This window comes from Poecilia reticulata, linkage group LG15 (genome assembly GCF_000633615.1).
Source record: "Poecilia reticulata strain Guanapo linkage group LG15, Guppy_female_1.0+MT, whole genome shotgun sequence".
Lineage (NCBI taxonomy): Eukaryota > Metazoa > Chordata > Actinopteri > Cyprinodontiformes > Poeciliidae > Poecilia > Poecilia reticulata.
In genome coordinates, this window is record NC_024345.1 from 22435541 (window position 1) to 22461326 (window position 25786).

At 38.1% G+C, this 25786-nt stretch overlaps 3 protein-coding genes across 11 annotated transcripts in view; 2 read left to right on the top strand and 1 right to left on the bottom strand.

Moving 5' to 3' along the window:
• pdlim1 (PDZ and LIM domain 1 (elfin)) overlaps nt 1-4179 on the top strand; it is a 9481-nt gene extending 5302 nt beyond the window's left edge. The window contains exons 4-7 of the mRNA XM_008430037.2: nt 1164-1333; nt 2101-2255; nt 2342-2459; nt 3712-4179. Of these exons, the coding sequence (XP_008428259.1) occupies nt 1164-1333; nt 2101-2255; nt 2342-2459; nt 3712-3898 (630 nt within the window). The 3' untranslated portion in view covers nt 3899-4179. The remainder of the gene's footprint in view (nt 1-1163; nt 1334-2100; nt 2256-2341; nt 2460-3711) is intronic.
• Nucleotides 4180-5065: 886 nt separating this feature from the next.
• On the bottom strand, nt 5066-15959 carry neurog3 (neurogenin 3). Of its 9 annotated transcripts, none has more exons than XR_001777354.1 (5): nt 15046-15358; nt 14012-14064; nt 13841-13934; nt 11909-11990; nt 7946-8112 (listed from the first exon to the last, which is right to left on the bottom strand). XR_001777354.1 is itself a non-coding variant. In XM_017308997.1 (4 exons), the coding sequence occupies exon 4, from the start codon at nt 5639-5641 to the stop codon at nt 5195-5197; it is 447 nt and encodes a 148-aa protein (XP_017164486.1). In that variant the 5' UTR covers nt 5642; nt 7654-8115; nt 11909-11990; nt 15872-15957; the 3' UTR covers nt 5066-5194. The 9 variants fall into 9 exon arrangements, 4 of the variants coding, with proteins under 4 accessions (XP_017164486.1, XP_017164489.1, XP_017164487.1 ...); XR_001777353.1 differs by having other exon boundaries at nt 7946-8115; XM_017308997.1 differs by lacking the exons at nt 13841-13934; nt 14012-14064; nt 15046-15358 and adding exons at nt 5066-5642; nt 15872-15957 and having other exon boundaries at nt 7654-8115.
• On the top strand, nt 10347-25777 carry sgpl1 (sphingosine-1-phosphate lyase 1). Its single transcript, XM_008430035.2, has 14 exons — nt 10347-10620; nt 15833-15998; nt 17269-17336; nt 17546-17693; nt 18151-18230; nt 18580-18708; nt 18828-18916; nt 19209-19317; nt 19400-19498; nt 19588-19734; nt 20656-20894; nt 20976-21122; nt 22329-22449; nt 23244-25777. Exons 1-14 carry the CDS (start codon nt 10609-10611, stop codon nt 23385-23387), a joined length of 1698 nt encoding a protein of 565 aa, XP_008428257.1. The 5' UTR covers nt 10347-10608; the 3' UTR covers nt 23388-25777.
• Nucleotides 25778-25786: the final 9 nt, after the last annotated feature.

A 25786-nucleotide genomic window follows, 5' to 3' on the forward strand; every position in this document is an offset into this window, starting at 1 on the left:
CTGCGTGTTCCCCCTGCGTGTTCCCGCTGCGTGTTCCCGCTGCGAGGCATGAGCTGGATGTGGTGCCGGCGTCGCGACGCGTTTGTTGGATCGCATCGTCAAGTGAAATTCAGGGTTCGGACGGATACTTGAAATCCTTGAAAATCCTTTAAATGTTTTCAAGGTTTGCAAACTTTAGGGTTTTAGATGTTTGAATTAAACGGACTGCAGCTGGAGCCAGATGTTTTCATTTATTGATGATGTCACAATAATGCAAGTACATCAACTGATAGACTTTAATGTTGTAGAGAACAATTAACACAGGAACTGGAAGATATTTTAAATATCCAACATAAAACGCAACAAAATTTATTATAAAGTAAAAACTAGAACTGAAGCCATAAATAAAAATTATTATCTGTAAACAAAATATCAATCATCATCATGATTAATATGATGAAAAATGGCTTAAATATTTTAATTTATCATGAAATTTCTTAAAATACAAAAAATTTTCTCACTCTGAAGTTAAACTTTTATCGTTTCCAAAATTATTTCTATTTGCTAAATTCCAGAAAACTTTATGGAAATTTTTTTTTTTAGATTTATTTTAAAGTTTCTTTGTTTATTTGTTTGATTTGAGCAGGAAACTCATTTTCCTTAAGATTTGGTTTGTTTCAGTATAATGAATATCTATTATTGATCCGTGTAACAGATATGAAGGTTATTTAAGTTTTTATACATTTAATGTCGGTGAGATTATGGGATTTTTTTAAATGAGTGTTTTGCTGCATTACAAACATTTCAAAATATAAACTTCTGTTATAGTTGATCTTGTCCTTAATGTAGAATGTAAAATACAAGACGTTATTAATAAAAGTGATTAATTATGTCGTTTAATATTGTTGAAAGTTGATTTGTTTTGTTTTTCACTCCAAAATTTTGCTGGAAAAGTTTGAAAATGACCTGGAAAAAGCTTGAATTTTACTTTGGAGAAGCGAACGAACCCTGAAAATGAAACCATTTAACTCGTCTAATCAGATCTGCTGAATATTAAAACTGCAGTTTTTCATGCATGTTTGCGTTTGAATTGATCAAAACGTCACTGTGTGAAGTTTCCGCCTCACTGTTGGAGCCAACAGCCCGAACAGGAACCTCACTTTAAGCTTTACTTTGTTATTCAGGAGGTGAAACACATCGGCTCGTCCCACAACCGCAGCGCTCTGCCGTTTGCTGGCTTTGGCCCAAAGGTCGTCACCAACCAGTACAACAGTCCGTCTGGCCTCTACTCGTCTGACAACATCAAGGACTTTAACTCGGCTGTGGACGAGGTGCAGACGAACGAGCCCAACAAGTGAGTTCTGCTTAAACGCCCGTCAGAACCCAGTCAGGTTTGTGTGGTTTATTAGTGCATTTTGGTTAATAAACCAAAGTAAAGAAACCTGATTATCCAGATGAAGAGCCACTTAAAAAGAAAAGTCAGAATCGGCCTTTTCTTTTTCCAGAAAGATGCGGATGCTTCATTTTTCCTTTCTCCAACATGCTAGTAGTATCACGTCCAGGTTCTGAACCGTCTTTTCTTGGTTTCGGCTCCTTTTGCTTGGAATTACTGCATCAATGCGGCGTAGCACGGAGCAGATCAGTTCTGCTCTGTGTTGTTTCTGTTAAATGTCTGGTGTGACGACAGGAAGGTTTTGTTTTTGTTTCTTTTTTACTTGTAGGATCAAATTAACTTTCATTTCACATTCAAGTTGTAAGAAATTATCAGTTTTTGTCTATTTTTGAAAGAAACAACATATTTTTCAAAAGAATAAAGTCAGAAGTGCGTTCAGATCTACCCAGGAGTTTCCTGGAGTATTTTTGTTGAAAAACCTTTGAGTTGTTTTTAATCAGGCCTTTTTGTGTTGAAGCCACTACACATTTATTCCACAGCAGTCATTTGGGGCTTTTATTTTGTTGTTATAAGGACTTCCTGTCACGCTCTGGTTCCATAAAATGGATTCCTGTTCGGTCATAAAGAAAAGTGTCGTCCGTCGTGTTGGTCTCCAAAGTATCTTAATGTTATGTGATCCACAAAGACGTGTTTGAACGGTTTTGATGCTAATGTTGAGTTTTTTTCAGAGCGCCATCAGAGCCGGCGGCGGCGGCGGCGGGAAAGCGACCGGCGTTACCAACGGACTCAGAGGTCTACAAGATGCTGCAAGAGAACCAGGAGTCCGACGAGCCGCCGCGGCAGTCCGCTTCCTTCAAGGTGCTGCAGGAGATTCTGGAGACAGGTGCCGATACCAGACTGTTCAAAACTCCTGCAGTGCAGATTAATGGCTTCATAGCATGAAAACATACATTTCTGTTTGTTTCGTAGGCGACGCAGACAAACCGTCAGGCTTCAGGAGCGTGAAGGCGCCGACGACAAAGATCGGATCTTCTGTCGGGGGCACGGAGAAGCTGCCCGTCTGCGATAAATGTGGCTCTGGGATTGTGTGAGTATTCACACGGATGTATGTAAGGTCGCACTGAGGTCGCGACGGGGGCCAAAAAACGTCAAGCTGAAAGTGGGGCTGGACAATAAATCAATAACAAATATATGTCGCGATAAACACGTGATCAATATCAATAGATGATGCATCTGATTCGGTGAATCCAATAAACTCTGATCCAGAACCGCACAGAAAAGATTGTGGAATCAACTCACTCACTCGCGATGTGGTTGCTTAGCAACTCGCTCATTCCCTGGTTGCCTAGCAACGGCCTGCTGAGTAACTGGCGCAGCAGCAGTTTAAAGTTTCGTCACCGTTTCTCTTAACTGCTTCAAAATAAACGATGTGGAGTGAAAACTGGATAAAACAGGAATCGGATGTTTAAAACAAAAACTAATCAATAGTTATCAATAGAAACTTGTGAAACGATTACGAAGTGATACGTTTTCAGCCCAGAAGGGAATCAAAGGTCACGAAATTTAGTTTTTTGGGGGTTTTTTTTTAGTAATATTGCAAAAATACTCAAATTGAATTTAGTTTTTTATTTTTAGTGGCTCGATACTGAAGAAAACACGAAGTATTTGTGGGAATAAGCCTTTGATAATTATGTAGCCATATTTATGATGCAACCTGAACGCGCAGTGACACCAATCTAAGCGCATATATCTATGTGAACAAACGATAATTTATACAAACTTTACGTTAACTGTTAGTTTGGTCATTAATAATTTATAAATCAATATTTTGATTATGGACAGTGATTCTCTTATGTGTCAGACATTTTGTTAGCGCATTGCTAACCGGTTTAGTCGTCATCCAGTCATGATTCAGCTCATTATGGGATGTCAGCTGGTAATGAAGGGACTTTTATCTGAAGTTTGTCTCCACCTTGTGGCTGAAGGCAGTTTGACACTGGAGCCGTCTATTAATTACATCTTTTATTGATTTTTTAAAAAATTCAGCTTTGTTACTAAATCAAATTATAATTATAGTTTTGTGTAGAAATAATTTATGATGTTTTTCTTACTGAGGTTAAAGTGGAGATTGGAGCATCTTTAACCTGAGATTTTATGGCAGATTTTTGTTTTAAAAAGTTGAAAATTACCAGATAATTAGTTTTTTTCAGTTAATCGACTCACCTTATGGGATTAATCTCTGTAAAATGACGTTTTAGCCTTAAATTTCTGGTTTTAACCCTTTGTTGTGCCGGTCTTTGGTCTTCCTGAGCGACTGACCCTGTTGAACGTGTCGCCAGGGGGATGGTGGTGAAGCTGAGGGAGACGTTTCGCCACCCTGAGTGCTACACCTGCACAGCCTGCGACGTCAACCTGAAGCAGAAAGGACATTTCTTCGTGGAGGAGCAGATTTACTGCGAGCAGCACGCTCGGGAGCGCGTCACTCCGCCGGAGGGCTACGACGTCGTCACCGTCTTCCCCAAGTAGAGCGCTGCGCCGCCCCGCCCCGCCGGCCTCGGACTGCACGCCGCCTCCCGCTCTCAGACACAAAGAAAGAAAAACCACGATTTGCACATTAATTTTGTCCCTGGAGTCTGTTATCGATCATGAAACTGTTCAAGTTCTGCTTTTCTGTATGTTTTTCTAAATAATGTTAGTCGCCCCGAATAAAACTTGGATTTTTATACAGTGAATAAATATTTTTATACTGCAGAAACGGCCCAAAGCATGATGGAACATGGCTGCCAAATAAATCCTTTAGCTTTAAACGGCTGGTTTGCTTTGTGATTATTGTTGACAGAAGAAGTTAGAACTGCATCGATCTGTCAAATCGGATGTTTCAGTTTTTATTTACCTAATCAGGAATGGATTCAGGTTGGATTCAGCAGGTTCTGGTTTAGTTTGATCAGGTTGAAGTTTCTCCAAACTAAACCTTCTGCTTATCTTTTTACTAAACCAGATTTATGGAAAGAAAAGTGACAAACTGTCAACAAAGAGAAACCTGATCAGAGGAAGTCATGTGAGACTGACTGGGTCTGTTAGAAATATGGAGCCCGAAATATATCGCTGCTAGCTCAAGCGGCTAGCTCATGATTAGCCCCAGATTGCTCACCGTTTTGTTTAATTTTAATCAGATTGAGATTATCTGAAACCACTGACAGCCAATTTACTGCTGCAATTTTTGCTTTTACTTCTGTAATTTTATGAAGTATCGCACTCCACCCGCCTCTGATAAATGACAACAAATGTAAGTTATAGTATTACATATTTAATTTAAAAAAATACAAATATATACAGAACATAATTCTGATGAGTCCCTTTAAACCTTCTGTGATGTCACCAGAGGTTTTGCATAATTTACAGCAAAAAATAAAAAATTAGAAAAAATGACAATAGTTTGCTCCAAAACATAGGAAAAAGTGAGTTTTATGGAGCTAAATTAGGGCCAGGAAGTTTATTCAAAAGAAAACAAATGTTAAACTGGAGAAAAAAGAAAAAAAAACTTGAATCTGAAAAGTAAACTTGAACATTTTTTTGAGTTTCACATATTTTTTCTCCTGTTTTAATTTTTTTTTTCTGTTTAAATTTTTTAAGTTTTGTACTTTTTTTCCAGCTTTAGAATTTTTTTCAGGTTCAAATTTATTTCAGATTCAAATATTTTTTTCAGCTTTATTTATTTTTTCAGTTTCAAACTAATTTTTCTGTTTCATTTTTATCTTTATACAGCCAACTTTATGGCCATATTTTACCTCCATACAGTTTGACATTTTCAACCCAAAGTTTCTACCAGGAGTTTCTGATGACATTCTCCCCATGGATCGATCTGAAATAAATTGTGACCGGAATAAAACTTTTGCAGCTCAGTTCATCAGCAGCGGCGGCGCACCAGGACTCTGGGGGAGATCCCGCGTCCCACGCCGCGGGGTTTGCGTGATGGTCCGCCATGCGCAGCGTCTCCGTCAGCGCCCAGATGTAGTTGCGGGCGAAGCGCAGCGTTTCTATCTTGGTGAGCTTCGCGTCCTCCGGCAGCGCCGGCAGGATGTTCCGCAGCGCGTCCAGCGCAGAGTTCAGGTTGTGCATCCGGTGGCGCTCCCGGTCGTTGGCCTTCATTCTGCGCCTGCCGCGAGGTCCGCACTGCTCTGCGCTCGTTTTTGACGCTTTTCTGTCGCACATCCTTCGCTGCTGCTGCTGCAGTTCAGACGAGTTTTCATCAGAGTCTCTGGAAGACATCCTGCGCAAATTAGCACATTTTAACACCATTAACAGGCATTTTGCACTGATTCAATCCTGCAAACAATAACGTCCAACTTTCCACCTAATTTTTTTTTTTAATTTTCAACTTTAATCTAAACCAACTAAACAAGGTTCACCTGGGTGGATCTGTTTGCACTTACTTTTGCGGACAGGTGAAGACGGGACGCGGAGACAGACAGACGGCCGTCCTCTGCTGTCGCTGAGGCGTCAGACCCGTTTATGTGCAGCTGACAGTGCGCGATGGATGCGCATCTTTGTCATTTTATATGCCCTTTATCTTATCTTTTTGCGCAGCCTGAATCAACAGCGGCCGACAAATGGCCAATCAGCGCCCGAGCAGCGCGTCCCCATCCGGTCCCCTCATTCTTTACTGCTTTTCTTATAATATGCTTCAAAAACTGGTGCAAATCTGTAAATCTGGTTAAAAATATCTATATATTTTTAAACATTTTATCTGCTTTGCGGTTGTTAAACTACTTTTAAAATCCGTTCAGATAACTGCAGGTGCAGAATTTCAGTGCAGATAAATAGTTGCACATTTTGAAGAAAATTCATTTTATGAATCAGTTTCTGCATCAGAACACAAAACATGCAAGTCGTTCCGGTATTTAAATTCAGATGATACATTTGGAAATTAATTTCCAGTCGTTTTTCTTTTTTATGTCACCAATTTAATACAAAATTTATTTGAAAAATAATTCGAACCTAAAACTCTAAGGAATTATAGCAACAATGTTGTGAGTTTCTTTCAATAAAAAAATAATAAAAAATCAGAAAAAAAAGTCAAATAACTACTTAATCCTTCAAATGTTTTATGTTGGTGTTCTCGTGTGTTAAGACATTTATTCCATCCAATAATTTTAATTTATGTTGCTAAGGTTACATGCAGACATCTTGTTGTTTTTGATAAATTTCTGCCTGTTTTATCCTTCATTTGGATGTTAAACGTGATGTTTGTACGTCCATTACTCACATCCAGGGACAACAGATGGAAAATCTGCCTCAAAATAAACTTTGCTGTTTAAATTTAACTGTTTATTGATGCTCTAAATCCTTTTTATTGATGAATAAATTAGCTAAACTACAGAGCATCTGTATTTCCACCTTTTACGCACTCAAAATGTCGTCCTTAATATCGCACCTGCAGATTAAATGATCTTTAAAATTTGATCAATTAGCTAAAAATCACCTCCAGGAGCTCCGCTGCTGTAAAATAATCGAGAATAAATATATCTGAAATTGTTTCAAAACAACATTTATTTCCAGCCTAATTGTGTCTGGATGATTTTTTGCGCGTATTTTCAAATTTCCAGTGAAAAATACATAATTTTTTCAACTTTTTAAACCAAAGTTTCACTATTTTACTAACATTTTGTCTTCGTTAAACGTTTAGAAAGATAATAATTTTAACTTTTACCGGAGAAAATTATGTTTCTAACCACGCACACATTTGGTTCAACATTCGCTTTGTGCGTTGAAGCGCAAACTTTCCCCGTCAGGAGTGAGACAGTTACGCGCGGAGCTGCAGAGTAAACCGGATCCGATTTGACCAAACCTGCTGTTCGGATTCAAAGTTCAAAGGCTCGTTTACTGTGACGTAACAGAACAAACCCAGATTCTGCTGTAAAAGCGGCCAAACACCTGTGCGCCACGACATCTCCAAAAATATGCCCATTCTGGCCACAACCTGATGGCGCGTCGCTGTTTATGTTTTGATGTTTTCTTCAGGAGGTTGAACATTAGTGGAGTGGACAACAAGCAGCGGGAGCCTTGGAGCTTTGACTAGGACGTGATTTACTGACAAAAGCTCACAAAGAGCTCCACTTAACTTTCTGTCTAAATATGTGTTTTGGGGGCATTCTGATAACCATATGCTTTCAATAAACTGGACAAATACACTTGTGCGATAGGAGATGGTGGCCGACTGTTATAAAAAGGCTGGAAAACGTCTAAAGTAAACGGAATACTGCCACTTTACAAATACCCACCGGTGCCAAATCCATGTTCGGATATCTTGGACAGGTGTGCGTTCGGACCTGTCTGTCCCTTCTTGATTTTTTATATGATCGGCGTCCCGCTTATTATGCAAAGTGTGGGCAAACACGAGAGGCCAGTTGCTGCGGAAATGGCAGAAAGTGATTTAACAATATTTAACAATAAACTGAACAAGCTGCGGAACAGGTGATATACCTGCCGACGCTGCTGATTAACGCTCCGCTTTATGCGGCTCCTTTTGCGTATTTATTAAAGCAAATCTATTTATTATTACTTTAGCAAACAGAGGAACCAGGTGGGGCTTTATTTTCGTCTTGAGCTTTTTGTTTGAAGGACGTTTTGAAGGGGACAATCAAAGTCCAACAACTCGCTGACCAGATTGTTGTCGATCCCAAACCAGCAGCGGAGCCTTTCAATGCGGCCCCCTCCCTCTTCTTCTGTCTGCCAAAGAGCTGCTGGGAGGAAGAAAAAGGAAACTTCTTCAAGTGAGGAAAAACATCTTAAAAACATTTAATTGCAACCCGGATGCCATATGTACTCCTCTTGTGAGACCCCCAACAATGTGACTGGCTTTTAGAAACCATAGAGTGCGCCTTTGGAGACATGTGCGTCTTTGGAGAGGTGCGCGCGTCGTGACCAGCGTGACCCCCAACGCACTTTACACAAGAACTTATTCACTTTTAATGTGCTTTGGAGTTTCCTTTCACAGGAGACGCATTGTACGTCTCAACCCGGCTTTTGAAGGCAGTGTACACCAATTACAGTGGAATCGCTGCTTCTCGGAGACGGTTCGTCTTTTTGTTGGACGGTTTGGACGCTTAAGGCACAAAATGGGGGCAAGTCGCTTCTTTTCACCCCCAAACAGCTGAAGAATATTTCTTTTTATTTGTTTTTGATTGCCCGTTTATGCGTTCATTAGTGCGTCCAGTTAAATAGGTAGAAAACGTGAATTTTATGCTTAAACGGACAAAAGTGTTTAAATATTTAATATTTCTGAAATTATTTAAATAATAATTTCCAATATATTTTGGCTCCGATTCAAAAAATATCTTTATCACTTGCACATGTTTCTATATTTTGACTCATTGAAAACACTAAAACTGCATAACTTTTATAAAAAGTTACATAATGCTCTCTACAGCTAGCATAGCCTGTTATGAATGCTAAGGCTAGTTAGCATAGCCACCGATAACGGCGGATAAATGGTTTTTCTGTAATGGTAAGGTGTTCCTCTGCAATTAGCACATTTAACAGAAAGAACATGAGATTGATTGACAGCGTTAAGACCCGCCTTCTGGCTCTGATTGTTTTTGATCAGATTGGTAATAATAGCTCTGGGAGAGTTGGAGGAGATCGATCTTTTCACAGATTATCTATCTCATGTTAAGCTGTAACAACATGTTGACAGTTTCAACAAATATGGAAAAAAAATATACTTCCTATAAAAGTTATATATTGCAGTTTTAATGTCGTGTTTGAAGTTTTTTTCTGTCTAGACTTTTCTGCCAGACATCTTAATTTCGCTCTGTAGATCAAGGCTGTTGAGGCTAGCGCTAACTAGCTGCTAATATGCCCTTGCTAGCTAGCTAGCTGGCTAGCTAGCTCTTCGTGTCAAGCTGCAAAATGACAAAAGTTCCAGTAATACTCTTTTAGATCTATTTTTCTTGTACTATGTTGGAAACTATCCAAGTTAAAGATGGATAGTAAATATGCAAAATAAAGAAATGTCTATTTTTATATAAAAGTTATTTACTGCAGATTTAGCTTCAGTATATTTTCTTAGGATTCTGTGTAAAATGCAAAGTTAGTCATTAAGCGGAAGTAAAAAGATACGTCCTGAATATTGGAGTGCATAGCAATAGCTAACTTTCTGGATCTCCACAAGCAAACATTTGAGCCATTGAATTAAAAAAAACATTTTTTTTTTAATCTTTCCCCTGGAGTTAAACACAACTTGATTTCTACTCTTTTAGACTAAATGTGAAATCCAATAATCTCACATTTCTTATTGAGTGGAGATGTGATCCGATAAAAATTAAGTTTTATGAACTGAATTTACAACAGATGGACTCGGAAGAAATTCTGAAGGCTTTTCAGTTAAGAGTGCAAAAATACTTAGATACTTATATATGAATTATATATATATAGCATAAAATTTTACATAACAAAATGAAAAAGTTAGTTTAAGGCGGTAACATTACATAATAAGATGATGGATAGATAAATAAATAGACTTTTCATAAAATAAAGAACATTACAGGTAATCCTGAGCATCTTCTTCATGAGACTGTCTTAGAAAAACAGATTGTCTTCAGTCAGAGGCTTCTTCTGCACTGCTGTGATACAGACCTCTACAGGAAATCCTTCCTGTCCACAGCCATCAGCATTAATAATGCTTAATTTGAGGAAAATAATATAATTACAAAAGTGTTTTATTATATAAATAAAACCGAAAAATAAATAAATAAAATACAAAACATATTCAACAAATAAATAAAAGCATGAAAATTATGTCTAACAAGATTTAATTTCCCTGTGGGATTAATAGAAATTTTAAAATAGAACTTGGAGAAAAACATTGAACTTTTTTTTCAGATCACAGTTAAAATCCTGTTGTTGTTTTTCTTGTTTGTTTCTTTTCCTCTTTCGTAACAGTTTGAACACCAACGTTAGCGGGTTTAGCGATGCCGTTGTTTACAACTCAGATCTGCGTCTCACGCGGAACAAACTCTCTCACCAGGATTCTACGACATCAGGCCAATCAGCATCGCTGTCAGATCTGCACATGCGCAGACGGCGCAGAAGCTGCTGCTTCCTGAATCGGGGTTAGCTTTCTGCTCGCTGCGGCTCCCTGCAGCATTTAGATGTGAGCCGAGGGGCAGAAAGTCGGGCTTCATATGAGAAGTGAACAAAGAGGAAGAATTTAAACGACAGCGCAACTCGGAAACATGGATTACTGGGTATGTTCCTCTCGACTTTTGTTTCAGTTTTACTCAGGGCTGACTTGTTTAAGTGGAGAAGTTAGCTAACTGTTTTCCTTAAGGACTCACAAAGAACATAAATAGGGCGATTTACTAGAAGAACAATGTTAAACAACAATTTAAGCACCGCTATTGTTCTGCTGTTGATAAAAAAAATCAACACATATGATGTAATTCCCCACATTATTGTTCTATAATTTAAATAAAACTTAAAATTCAGCCTCTGTTGGAGTCACCAACCTGCAGTAAGAGGGGTTAAAGGGCACTGCTGTTGTTTATTGCAGGGTAAAACTGGAGATCCTGTCCAGCATGAACCTGCCGGAAGCTGCAACAATGTCTTATTGTTGTTAGCTGTTCATATTGGACTGTGATTTTCTTTAAAAAGATGGCAACAGGCAGATTTTACAGCCTGGATCAATTCAAACAGAGCAAACCAGGCGCACTTTGAGTATTTTATCACTTTCCTCCAAAATAAAACTTGTTACATTTAGTAGTAGAGTAGGGCTGAAAAGCCAAACATTGTACCCAAGTAAAAGTAAAAAGTAGCAAAAATTACTCGAGAGCAAAAAAGCATTTGGTAAAAGTCTACTACCGAGATACTGATCAAACTATCATTTAATATTTAAAAATTACAAAATCAGTCGGACCAAAATATAAAGTTAAGTGGAAATTTTGGTATTTTATGGATGAAAATGACAATAATTTATACAAGTAACCAAAAATAACAAAATCAGGCAAAGGTCAGTGTTTCCAAATCAGTTTCTTTCAATTAAAAACTGATGAAACTTTGACAAAAACTGTCCGTGTCTGGTGAATTTTAGGTTAAAACACGTTTGTTTTCACTCAGTGGGTAGAAAATACAGAAATTTTACTCAAGAAAGAGTCGAGGTACGTCATAGTAAAATTACTCAAGGAAAGTAGAAAGTGCAGAATAGTAAAAATAGTCATTAAAAGTTATTCAAGTAGCTGTAACTAGTTTTTCCCAGCTCTGTTAATAGGTAGAAGTTTGCAGATGCTTAGCTAAAAGTCGGATGACTTGCTTGTTGCCAGCAGCCAACAAAAGATGTGGTTTCAGAGCAGTCAGATGCCGTCAGGACGGGGGGCTGAGAGAAATGGGCGTTTCGGCTCAACAATGCGGGAAACAATACAAACCAACATCCTTTGTGTGAGCTGGGTCTAAGTTTTCCTCAGGCAAAGACAGCCGAGTGGGTCTGGAGGGTTATTGGTGTGTAAAGGTGAATAATCAGTGATGCTGGTGATAAGAGACCAGAGGCCGGTTCTGAAAGCCCAACCGGGTTTGTTCTGCTCTGCTCTGTCCTTTGCTGCCGTTGCACTGGATCCTGCCAAACCTGAAAGAGGAGATGCCGTCTAAACAGGCAGGAATTACAGCCGCGATGTCGTCACGTCACAAGTAAACATTTAATCCACCGAATATCTTCAAACTAAAGGATTTGGCTAATTTAAAAAGTTTATTAGTTATTTTTAAAGCTAGAAAGACTTTATTGCCAATTAATTTACAAATGATTTTTTGCCTTAAGGTCAAGTGACAGAAATAACCGAAGGAAATATGATTTTAAAAGTAAATGTGCGTTTCGGGGTGTGGAGTAAAATTATGGAATATTCAAATGAGGATTTCAAAATACTTCATAAGGAAAAAATGATTAAGTCTTTTGAATTAACAGTGATATATCGTTTGCAACTTATATTAATTTAATATATTAATTATTTTGTAATTATTGAGAAAATAATTTATACAAGATTTTTCTTCTTCCTGCTCCATTTTCTTTTTTATTCATTTTTTTTTTACATTTTTCTTCCATTAGTGAATATAAAACTAACAAAAATCTACAAATAAACAAGAATAAAATAAACAAAAATACTTTTCACTTATGTAGCATAAGTGTTATAAGAGAATGTGTTTGTATATTGATGATAAAGTTTATTAAATCGAGTCAATAAACTTATTGATTGATTGACTTCACTGTAATTTGGGGGCTGAGTGATTTGGCTTAAAAATAAAATATCAGATTTTGATTGTTTTGGTTTTTTTTCTTTCATTTTCAAAAACATTCAGAAAAATTTGTAAAAAGTGGCTTTTATTTCAATCATCCATATCAGTGACTATTAGGGTCAGGTTACAAGGATTTTTGTTTACCGTATTTTCCGCACTATAAGGCACCTAAAAACCTTCCATTTCCTCAAAAGCCGACAGTGCGCCTTATATATGTACCAATATTGAGCCACAACAGGTCTAGAAACTACGGTAAGCAGCCGCCGACTTCATTTTCCCCGTAGAAGAAGAAGCACGCGGTGCATGCTGGGATAGTTGTCAGAACGCTGGTTTGTTAATAAAGTTTGACTGACCCATCTACCTACCGACCTGATAACCAGGTCGTCTGCAGGTCATTCAGCATCACGTTCTCCACCAACATGCTGTGCGCAAACGGAGAACGGTCACCATTGTCCGGCCCTGGCCCAGTCGCGGACTGTTTTGTTGACATTCCCTTTAGTACAGCTCCATCTAGTGGATGCATAACGTAACTCCAGCCTCTACAGTAGCGTCTATTCTATGCGCCTTATAATCCGGTGCGCCTTATAGTGCGGAAAATACGGTAATTACAATAATAAAGTCATAATATTAGCAGAATAAAGTCGCAATTTTACCAGAAAAACGTCTTAAAATTACAAGAAAAAAGTTATTTTAATGTGAAAAAAAAGGTTTGATGGAGTTTGTGTGGTTCTTTCAAAATGGACCCATTGAAACTGATTTAATGCTGATGTGCTAAAAGATGAAGCATTTAATTAACTGTAAAACTTGTACCAAAGTATAGCTTCCTCATTTTTATTTTTTGTGTTGGAAAATCACAACAAACCAACAAAAACTGATCAGATTGTCTCTTTTATACACTTATCTTTTTAAACCTTTACTGACCTTTCTATTGACTAAGTGAGGCTCATTTTGTAGATGTTTTCAAGCCTCCATTTCTGTTAATTACAGTAATTTTCCTGCTTATAGTGACTGAAAACACAACATGTAAGGTCAGAAAATGGCATCAAACCAACAAAAATGGTCAGATTGTCATTCTTTTGTAAACTCCAGTGAGATATTATGAAGTTTGTTATTGCAAGGTGACAAAACGTGAAAAACTGAAAGTTGATGAAAACTGGAGGTCACACAGATAGCGAGTTCTTAAGATACCATGTTGTGAACCTTAAGCTTTCCCCATCTGATTGCAGCTGATGTGGAGGGTCTGTCCTATCAAAATGTCCGCCGCGGGGCTGTAAACACTCCTCTGCTGAGAGATGATGGAGATAATGTTACCACGCTTGTGCAATTTGATTCATTGGTATCTCGCTGCTGAATTCACACCTGAACAGAGCAAAGCTGTTTATAGCTGCCTGGACTTCCTCTCAACCAGTTGCCTAACGAGGAGCGGGAGGAGTCACCCAGTTAGCTCAGCGTTTTCACAACAGTAGAGGGAAGAATCTGTTATTTCCTCCCCAGATCTCTGTAGATCCGACAATGTCTTCTAAAGTAAATCCTGAAACTTTTTCCGCTTTTCTGTAATGCAGGTTAATCGACCGACTAACGATTAATTAATTAATAAGCGGCCATTTTATTAAGAAGAGTTTTCTCTTGCTGAGGATCTCTCCATAAGATAAGGGGTTACATTATTTAGTTTGACTTAATTGAATGTAGTGTAATGTATAAAGCAACAAAAGAAGAACAGTTAAAATTAGTGGGTGGAAGTAAGAACTTATTTTTACACCCAACTGTCTGAAGTCATAAATTACTATTCACATGAACCTGGTTGTGACATATTTTCTTAATTAGAATAACTGGTAAATGCATTAATATTAGCAAACACATGTTAAAATTCTTTCAAGATGCCACAAATGATTGACAACTTCATTAAAGAATGACAATAGCATTGATAATAGCAGTAATAACAGTAATTATTTCTAATTTTGATGCAGTGATGATCATATTTTTAAATTACGTTTTAAGCTACTATGTTTGGATATTGCAGCTTCACTCGTACTGATGTAGGACTTGGTGTATTTTTTAATAATATGCTTAATTTAAAATAAATCATTAAGTTGTAACAGAAAAATCTTAATGATTTCGCTCCATAAAGTGAAGACGGGCCTCAAAATCAACGGTGCTTATTGGCGTCATGTTTTCTTTTACTTTTTAATAATCTTTCTGCGTTTTCTGTCAAATCTTTTTAAAGTAGCAAATATTTATGTATTTGCTGTTAATCTCTCAGTATGATTTGTTCTCTAAATGACCTTTTATATTATTTTGGCTGATTTTATTATATATTAAATAAGAAAATAATCAACTCATAAGAGTCGACTAAAAGCACAATAAGAAACTTAATCAATAATAAAATGTTCTACCATATCAGCCTCAGGAGATGATTGAGAGATGAACAGATGCTGATTTCTGGTTCTGTAGGTTCGGACGGGTCTGCAGTTCCTCTCCTGATCCATTCTGTCTGGTAGCACACTGCGCCATGACGAACACGTTTCTTTTCTTTTTTTTTAAATTACCGTATTCATCCTCGCTAACATTATTCAGCCTGGGATTTGCGTCTTCCTAACCCTCTATCGTATCTATACGAGAGGTTTTACTTCTAAAGACGGTGGAGTATCGGGCTGAGGACGTTTTAAAAAGACCCGGGTTGATGGCAGCTCAGCGCGGTTGCGTAGTGTCCGTCTCTAGGCAACCACAACAGCGTCGGTCCGTAGCGTTCAGGGGTCCTTTAACTCCTGCCACGAGAATTTAGCTGACCTTATTATTTCCTGTGTTTTATTTAGGTCATTATTGTTATAATTAGTGTTTATGTGTGTGTTAGGCGTGTCTATACGGAACAAATCGCGTCCCGTATCATTTCAATACGGGACGCAACATTTAACAGCCAAATACGGAACGATTCCGTATTTTAAGGGACGGGTGGCAACCCTATTTGGACCGTTACTCTTTCCCGTTCTACGGAGTCTCCGCCATCTTTGTTTTTAACCGAATGCTGGCTCCCCTTAACCAGCTGTGCCCCCTGGGGGATGACAGCCAAACTACAACACTAAAAGAAGGACTAAGCGGACGTTATTAGTTAAATGAATGGAACCGATTTTAATGTAATAAAGCATAAATAAAAAATAAATTGTAAGTCCTATGTTCTTTCAGAGTGCCTTGGAGGTGTATAAGGAGATGCTGCTGCTGTACCTGGAGGAAGGCCGGCGGCAGCTCAACTCCCGCTGCTCCCACCTGGAGCCGTGGCAAATCATCGGAGCGTCTGTCCTCACCACGCTGGCGGTTCTCTGGCTCAAAGCATTCCTCTTCCAGCGAGAAAGTAATATTTCACACCTGGAAATAATTAAATAATGAGCTACAGCTGCTTTCACATAAGGATGGGTGATATGGACTCTGAGTTTTATCGCAATATCTTGTGATACTATTGTGATAACGATAAAAATGATGATAAAATAAGCCGTTTATACTTAAAAACTGCCATTTTAGGACAAGTGAGATTTATTTCACCATACTGCACACAGTAACTGCATTCTGTTATATTTTTTAATTTACTGATATTTATTAATGCTTTCAAGAAACTAATGGTGGAGAAAATATAAAAATTAATTTTCCAATAATGCTTTCAGTTTTACTTTTTATTTAACGTCATTAATTAAAATTTATCAAGACAACAATAATAAAAATGTATTAAAATATTTTACGATAAATGCCCACCCTTACTTTCACATAATTTTCAGAGTAATCAGAGTTTTTGTTCTTATTTGGGTCGGTATTGTACTTTCAGTTTCTAATAATTTGTAGTAGAAAAAAACCCCAGTTTATTGTATTGACACAATATAAAAATCTATAAAATCATCTAGTTATTTTTACTTAAAACAAACGATATCTCTATTGCTTCTAAACAATCTACTAAGGCGACCAAACGTCACATGGACCCAAACACGATTAATTTTTCCAGAAGTTATTGTGATAAATTATAATATTGTTTTGAGAATATTTCTAAGTAATGTAATGGAATAATGGTGCAACAAGACATTTTCAAAAATCAATAAACTTTAAATTCTAATGAACGTTTAGCACGTTAACTGGAAGACATTTTAAATAACCAAAAATGAATAAACCGAACAACAGAAACAACAAATAAAGTGAATTATGAAGTGTCTGTAAACAAAGAAAAAGCAATTGGCTGAGACCAAAACACCAGACATGAGACTTTTGTCATCCAGCTTTTGGTAGAAAGGAAGAAAAGAAAAGAAAAAACAATAAATCATGGAAATGGAAATTATTGAGCTCATTTTAATCATGCGATTAATTGATTTATTGTTTGTTAGTGAAAGGTTTTAGTTTTAAGACATTCCCGTTCCTGAAAACAGAAATGTTTAGGCATTTCATTTCAGGGCTTTTTGCATTTACTAACAGCCACTCGGCGTTTCTGCTGTTCAGGCTTGTAGAGATGAAAATCCCCAAAACATTCCCCCACTTTAGCAGAATGATGATTTCATCAAACTGAATGCAGTGTTAGTCACAGTCAGCTGCGATTGCTTCCTGTCATTTTCACCCACAGCTGCTGCTCTCTGTCTCCGGTTCAGGTCTCACTTCCAGAATCAAGAAGCAAGTCTTTCGACTCGTCAGAAAAATACCCTTTGTTGGTGACAATGTAAGTTCTGTGGTGGATCTGCTCCTCCTTTGTGGTCCGATTGTTGTCTGGGATTCCTGTGAGTCACTATAGGACCTTTGGCACACTTTGCATCACGCACTCATGATAAGCTGGTTACTTCAGTTCAGCTAGTCACACTTTTACTTCTGCTGACTTCAGCAACTTTATTGCAATAGCAAATGTCTGTTTTTTCTTTTTTAATGCAACAGATTCAGAAGCAGCTGAACAAGGCTCTGGACGACATGTCCCACAGTCTGTGTACGCTGAAGGAGGGGATGAGCTACACTCAGCAGCTGCCCACCAAAGGGCTAACTCAGAGCCAAGTCATGGAAAAAATCAAAGAGTATCAAACGCTGAGTAAGTGATTCAGCAGCAATGAGCCGATTGGCTCGGGAGAGAAAGATGCTTGTTTCTGACGTCCTGTCAGGAAGTGTGGAGTTGAATCTGTAGGGTCATAAGCCTGGCGGGCAGCCAGGCTTTACCTGCCTGAATCTTAATTTTTTCTCATGTTTTCCTTCATTAAGGCTTTATAGACCACCTCCACCTCCCTGCTGATGAAAACTAGCATTGGTTTTATCAAGTTGTCAGCTTGACGCACTAAATCGTAAATGTATGAGTATAAAGAAAGCGAGACGCAGTGTTTGGCTGTTTTGCTTGTTTTGTTTATTTTTTGTTTATTTGAAATATGTTTGTAGTTCTGAGATGATTGTCATGTCATTAGGGGGCAGATATAGGTTTTTACTTCCTTCTGCTCCATTTCATTCATTCATTCATTGAGTGAATGAGATGCAAAATTAAAATATTTGTTTTCCAGATGACGTTCAGTGGGACAAAGGGTGTGTTTCCGGTGCCGTGTACTGGGGGGATGAAACCCTGACCAAACTCCTGGTGAAGGTATGAGCCAAGAAAATTATTATTTTCTTGTTTAAAAAAGGAATTCGGTTGTTTTTGTAGTTCAAATATTGTATAAAAAGACTTTAGTGGTTAAATTAAAAACATCTGCAAAATGTGCCAATGCTTTATTAGATTTTGATACAAATAAACAAAATAATTAAGATCCGTTTTTCATTAAGAGAATAAACATTTTCAGTAAATGGCCTTGTTTTAGTCTGGATACTGCAGTCAACGATTAATCAGTTTTTCATGATTAATCGTTTCAGCCCTGCTACACTTGAAAGCTTTTTTGTTGATAGTTGTGAGACTTTGTTCTAATTTTTTCCCCGTTTTATGTTTTGTTGTGCAGGTTTATGGAGATTTTGCGTGGAGCAACCCGCTCCACCCGGACATCTTTCCTGGCGTCAGGAAGATGGAAGCTGAGGTTGTCCGAATGTCCTGCTCCCTGTTCAACGGTGGACCCAACTCCTGTGGAACTGTAAAACCCCAGACTTTATACTCCAAATAAAATATTATGTTTATAATCTCAGGAAATCCACAACCCTGTTGAGGAAAGATTTTCTGAATTTGATGGGTCTCCATGTTGGCTTGTCCCAGGTCACTTCTGGAGGAACGGAGAGCATCCTGATGGCCTGCAAAGCGTACAGAGACTTGGCTTGTGAGCGGGGCGTGACGTTCCCTGAAATGTAAGATGAGCTTCAGAAGACCTGGCTTTTTGTTTCCAGTAGGGCTGCAGCTAACAATTACTTTAGTTATTGATTAATCGATCAATTATTGTGACGATTAATCAAATTACTGCTCTGATTGTATTGGTCTGTTAGTAAATGACCTTTTTTTTGGAGTTTATATTCTCTACTTAATGATTAATCGATTACTAAATTAGTTGCCGATTATTTCAAAAGTTGATTAATCGCGATTAATCGTTTCAGCCCTATTTTCCAGTGAAAGTGCTGAGGTATTTTCTGTCCTAATCTTCAGTCTTGCTCCAGTGAGCGTCCACGCAGCGTTCGACAAAGCAGCACATTACTTTGGGATGAAACTCGTCCACATTCCTCTTGACCGGAAGACCATGAAGGTCGACGTCAAGGTGAGTGCGTGTGTGTTATTCCCTCTCAGCGTTTCCTGCTTTCAAATGTTCATTATTCTTCTCTTGTTTTCTCTGCACCAAGGCGATGAGGAGAGCCATCAGCAAAAACACAGCCATGCTTGTCTGCTCGGCGCCCCAGTTCCCCCATGGAATCATAGATCCGGTTGAAGAAGTAGCCAAGGTCAGAGGCCAGACATTTCCTAACCCAATATGCCCAAAAACAGAAACGGGGAAGTCCGTTCTTTGAAACTTTCCCTTGCTGTGTTGCAGCTGGCGGTGCGCTATGACGTCCCGCTGCATGTGGATGCCTGTTTGGGCGGGTTTCTCATTGTTTTCATGCAAAAAGCTGGTTACTCACTCACCCCGTTTGACTTCAGAGTGAAGGGAGTTACCAGCATCTCTGCAGACACCCACAAGGTGAGGAGCGTGATTAACCAGAGACCAGAGAGTTGGATCCCACATAGAGCAGGCACTGTAGAAAAACTCAATCTTACCTGGTATTTTTGGTCTATTTTCTAACATAAATATCTTAAGAGTATTTGAAATAAGACAAAACTGACTTAGAAGTAACTTTTCAGAAAGAAACAGAAGCTTGTTTTAAATAAATAATTCCTTAATATTGATGAAAAAGTGCTAGCTCTGTTGGCAGATTATTTCAGTTATTTCACAGTCAACGGGCTCTAGGCCGTTGCCTAGCAACGCCAGCCAAGCCCAGCCCGTTACCTAGCAACGCCAGCCAAGCCCAGCCCGTTACCTAGCAACGCCAGCCAAGCCCAGCCCGTTACCTAGCAACCGACTTCTAGTTCCACTGGCAGTTTGTTTCTGTAATGACGAGACATTTTTTCCATTTTATAAATTAAAAGAATTCCCAGTGTACTTTTTCTTGTTTCAGTCAATAATTAAATAATGGAGCAAATTTGTGATTAATTTGAGATTTTAACACAACATTTATTTATGTACAAGACAACTTATTTTTGTTTTAGTAAAATTTTTCTGTTTTTATTGATTACATTTTGCTAAAACCAGCAAACTCTGCTCAATTTTTTTTTTATAAATGTAAAAAGAAAAAAGAAACAAGGAAAATAGCTTTGGAATACAGAAACCTTTTTGGATCAACAATAATTTACAGATTCCTTTTCTAAAAAAATTTGATTTAGCTTATTTTTGTAAAAATATTGTCTATGTAGCACATTTGTTAATATATTAACAAAATATATTAAAAGTTGAACCTTTCAAGTTTTAGTAGAAATAGAAAAGTGGTTCTCTCAGAGTAATTTTGGCCCTAATAGCACAAACTTTGGACAGCTCTGGTTTATTTCCACCTTCTTTTCTCTCCAGTACGGCTACGCGCCCAAAGGCTCCTCTGTGATCCTCTACAGCGATAAAAAGTACCGTCAGTACCAGTACTTCGTGGCTCCAGACTGGCAGGGGGGGATCTACGCCTCGCCGTCGGTGGCGGGCTCCAGGCCCGGAGGAATCATCGCCGCCTGCTGGGCCACCATGATGTACATGGGAGAGAGCGGCTACGTGGACGCCACCAAGAAGATCATCGGCACGGCGCGCAAGATCAGAAACGAGTGAGACGGCCGCGTGCAGCCAGAGCTGAACCGACGCAGCGGCGCGGCATGCTAACGGTTTTCTGTTTTCGTTTTGGACAGGATTAGAAAAATAAAGGGGGTGTTTGTGTTCGGGAACCCGGAGGTGTCCGTGGTGGCCATCGGCTCCGAGGACTTCGACATCTTCCGCCTTTCGAACGCGCTGACGTCGAAGGGCTGGAACCTGAACACGCTGCAGTTTCCGTCCAGGTTGGATGAGGGGGAAGCGGGAAATTTAGAGAAAAAAACTACAAATCTCTGAGTCAGGAGGATTAAATCATCTCTGGAGATTAGGATGGAAAAACATAAAATCAAGAAAATGATGAAAAACAGTCTTCAGTCAGAGGCTTCTTCAAATTCACTGCAATAGAGACTGCTACAGGAGAGCTTCAATAGCTCATTGAATTACATTTGATTTCCCTTTTATTTTTTATTTGAATTTTGAAATATTGTCCAGAAATAATCCACAGATTAAAAGAGAAACTTTGGTTCTAGTGTATTTTTATTTTGAAAAAATACATTTTATTAACCTTTAAAAAATACATCCAAGTAAATTGTTTCTGAATCGAATTCAGACCCGAAGAATTGGAATCAAATCAAAGACACTGAAAGATTTTTATCTATACTGTGCACAAATAACAAATTAAAAACAAATATAATGGTTTTTGTGCTAAAATGTCTATTAATTCAGTTTTTTAGCAGCAAAACCATTTTGAATTTTTCAATTCAAAATGGTTTCTGAATTGAAAATGTTGCTTATTTTGTTGATAAATTATTTACAGACCCTGCAATTAACTCAATTAAATAATTTTTATCGAATCCAGTCACTAAATGAAACAATAAACAGAAGAGCTGATACTGGAGTACTTTCTATGGGAAACAAAAACAAATACGCAGAAAGTTACTGGCATTAATATCGTCTTTGTTTTTTAAAACCTGTTTGAAATAAATAATAAACAAAAGTCACCAGCATGTCTCCTCACAATAACTTTAACTAAAAGCCGAGTCAGAAATGAAAGTATGCAGAATGATAGAAAGTAACGGATGGGGGAAACTGTAGGAGCCAACAGGGCAGCTGCAGAGTAAATCATCTATGAATTTAACAGGAAACTGATGTAAACAAGCTAAAACTGGTAAAACAAGATTCCTCTCATAATAAAAAATGAGTGGACTTTTACTCAGTTACTTGAGTAATTTCTTGAATGGCTACATTTTATTTTTACTTGAATAAAAACATGTTGAAGCAGTACTACTTTCACTTAAATAACATTTTTGGATACTTTTCCCACCTCTGCAAACCTTAAGCTGATGTTTAGTTGGAGGCCAAGTAGTGTAATTCTCGTCCTTTCTGAGCTTCCGTACATTCCAAACATGCTGGTATTTTCAGTGTTTACAGCGTCGTTTCTTCCTTTGCAGCATCCACCTCTGCTGCACGGTGCTGCACACCCATCCTGGCGTCGCTGATCGGTTCATTCGGGAAATTAAAGAGCAGGTCGCCATCATCATGAAGAACCCCAGAGAGAAAACCACAGGAAAGGTGAGTTTGTGATTTTGGTTTTTACTGCTTCTAAAAACAACCCAGCACCTTAAAAAAACCACCCAGCTGTTTTTGGCAATAAGTTAATGTTTTTTGGCGTCTCAGAAATGAGCCAATCTGGGAACCTTTTGAATGTAACGTTACCTAGCAGCACAAGCTGAGCTCCAGCATGTTTGGTCAGCTGGTTTTACTGCTATATATGCTGCACAATGGCTGCTGGAAAAAGACGAGTATTTTGTTGTTGAATTACCTTCCAGGAACCACTTGCTAGGTTCCAGTTGGTTGTGCAGGAGGCTCCACTTCTGCTTTTCAAAAACGTACAGCTGTATAATTACGTATTTGTTTGTAGCCATTTTCGAGTGCATGTGTAAATGTCGAGTTGGGGGCGTGGCCAGCAGCAGCTTATTTGGATTTAAAGTGACAAGACGCCCTAAAACATCTCATTCTGAAACTGAGCAGAATAAAATGAGGAGGAGAAAAAAACAAATTTCTGAGAAAACAAAGTCAAAATGTTGAGGAAAAAAAAGTACATTCTGGGGGAAAAAAGTCTAAATTTTGAGAATAGGAAAAGTAAATTCCCTTTTTTCTCCAAGTGGCACAAGTTGTCTTCCATACGGACCTAAAGTATGACTCTTTCTGAGTCGCTGTGAGGATCACAGCCTTTTCCAGCGGTCGTTTGTCGGAGGTTTGCTCTTCCTGAGTGAAACTCGGCGTGGGAGCAGCCATCTTGTTCGTCATCTGGACCCAATGAGGAGTTTGGGTTTGTCTGATCGCTCTCCCTCTCTCCCCTCCAGGGGGCGATCTACGGCATGGCCCAGTCCATCCCGGACCGGTCCCTGGTGACGGAGATCTCCAGAGGGTTCCTGGACTGCCTCTACAGCACCGAGGTACCGAAATCCAACGTCAGCCACATGAACGGCAACGGCAAAGCCCACTAAAGTTTAACTCTCCACGTCCTTGAACCCGATTTCAAGGTCAATGCGCTCCTTGTTAAATCGCTCAACGGTTGCCTTATTATTTAAAACTGCACTGAGAACGTCTGCAGAGAGAGAGAAGAAGAAGAAGAAGAAGCCATCATCGCTTGGCTGAACCCAGAGGGAAACTGGACTTTCCTGGGTCCACCAGAACCTTTAACTTGATTTTAACAATGCCATGGGACTGAGTGTGTGTGTGTGTGTGTTATTTTATCTTTCATTCATTTCAGTGTCTTGACATCTTGACATGTTCTCTCCTGGTGCATCTCAAGAAATCAAAAAAGCATCATAAAATTAACCTGTTGATGATTTCAGTGATTATTTCTGTGATTATTCATTCAATCTAATGAAAATCTAAAAGCTTTCTTCTCTCAAGATTAGAATATTACATTCTAGGAAACTATTGCATCAATGCAGCATGGCATGTGGAGGGGATCAGGAAGTAGCAGTCCTGAGGAAGCCCACAGTTTTTCCTTCCAGCTAACTTTCCATTAACTTTGCTTGTATGCAGCCCTGCTGATATTTTGATGTTATTGGACTTGTATAATAATCTCTAAGAGACTTTTATCTTAGGTTTTCATTAGATTTCTACTATAATCATCAAAATAAACACGTTAACGGTTGAAATGGTGGAAATTTCAGACGTTTTTGATATTTTGAGATGCACCTGTGTTTAAACTATAGCGAAACAATTCAGTTTTGTCTTCTATTTTCATTGTTTTTATTTTTGTCTGAACATTTCAGCTTCTTTCAGCAACACTTCAAAACCAGTTAGAGCTGCTGTGCTGCCCTCTAGCGTGAAAACCTGAGAACTGCAGCGATATTTCTGCCTCAACATGCAGCATTTATTTCATTGTGTCTTGTTGGTGCAAAGAGCTCTGCAGTCCGGCGGCCTTTCAAATCCATCATAGATGGAAAGAGAGTAAATTTCTGCAAAAAAAAAACTAAGAAATTTCCTTGAAAAAACTTGAAAATTTAGAAGTGACTAAAAGTGAAAATTTGTTAGAAAACTCTTAAATTTACGAGTTTCAAAAATTAACATTTTTTGACTTTTGAAGATTAGAAAATTTTCAAAAGTTGAACATATTTGAGTTTGAATATTTGAGTTTCAAGTCAAAAATTTGCAAGAAAAAGCAAATTTTCTGATTAATTTTGAGACTAATCAAAATTTTGTAGAAAAAATAAGAACATTTATGTGTTTCAAAACGTGAGTATTTGATACAAATCGTTCAAATTTTTAGATTTACCTCAGAAATTCTCCAAAAAAAATTTTTTTTTTGAAAAGACTAAAATCTGCTAGAACAACTCAAACTTTTAGATTAATCCTTTTTCTTGAAAATTTCTTTCTAAAATTTAATATATTTGACTTTTGAAACTGACAAATTTCAGGGTTGTTTTTCAGAAAACTTCTGCAATGAGTCTCAAAATTATCTATTTTGCACATTTTAAATTTTTCAAATTCAAAAATTTCCAAAAGTTGAAAAATCCAAATTCTTGAAACTTCGAAAATTTATATAGTAGTCAAAAAATGTTAACGTTTGAAACCCAGAAATTTATTTTTTTGCTGGAAAATTTCTTATGTGAATCACAAAATTTGTGTTTTTATCTAGCAAATATTTGACTTTTCAATACTAGAAATTTCTGTGTATTTTCTAGAAAATTTCTGATTTTGATCTGAAAATTTCTGGGATTTTTGGTGGGAATTTACTCCTTTATTTTCCTGTGACGGCTGTAACACGGCGTCGTGCTGCAGGACTCTGAAAACATCGGTCTGACTGTTTTCTCTGCCTGCCTGAGGAGTTAATTTGTTCCCAGAGTTTCAATGTTTGGGGCGTAAAGGAGACGAGGGGCATTAATATCCAGACTCAGATTCCAGGTTTCTTCCTAACAGACTGAAGTTTCAACTCTTGGTTTCTACTCTGTGTTTAGAGTCTTGTGCTAATTTGTGTCCTAATTGAATCTACCTCAGTTTGTACTCGCCTCATCCAGCAGGGTGACGTATTTCCACACAACACTGGGAGTTTATCAGGCCGCCATGTTGACGGGTTTCAGACCCGCAGACCGGCCCGTTGGGAGGAAGTTTCCGGAAATGTAGACGGTTAACGAAGCAAACTGTAAATCACTTTGTCTCCGACTCGTGTTCTCCTGATGCGGTTAAAGTAGTTTTGTGCAATATATGTTTTTCTTGTGCGAAAAAGGGAGAATCTCCTCTGTTGGCGTTTAAATCAGCCACATAATAATAATGATTTAAAATATACGGCGGCGTATTGGGACCATTAATGAGAGAAAAATGAGTAAAAAACTAACAAATTTTGAGCTTATTCACAGAAATTTTCTAGAAAAAAATTTAAATTTATGAGTTT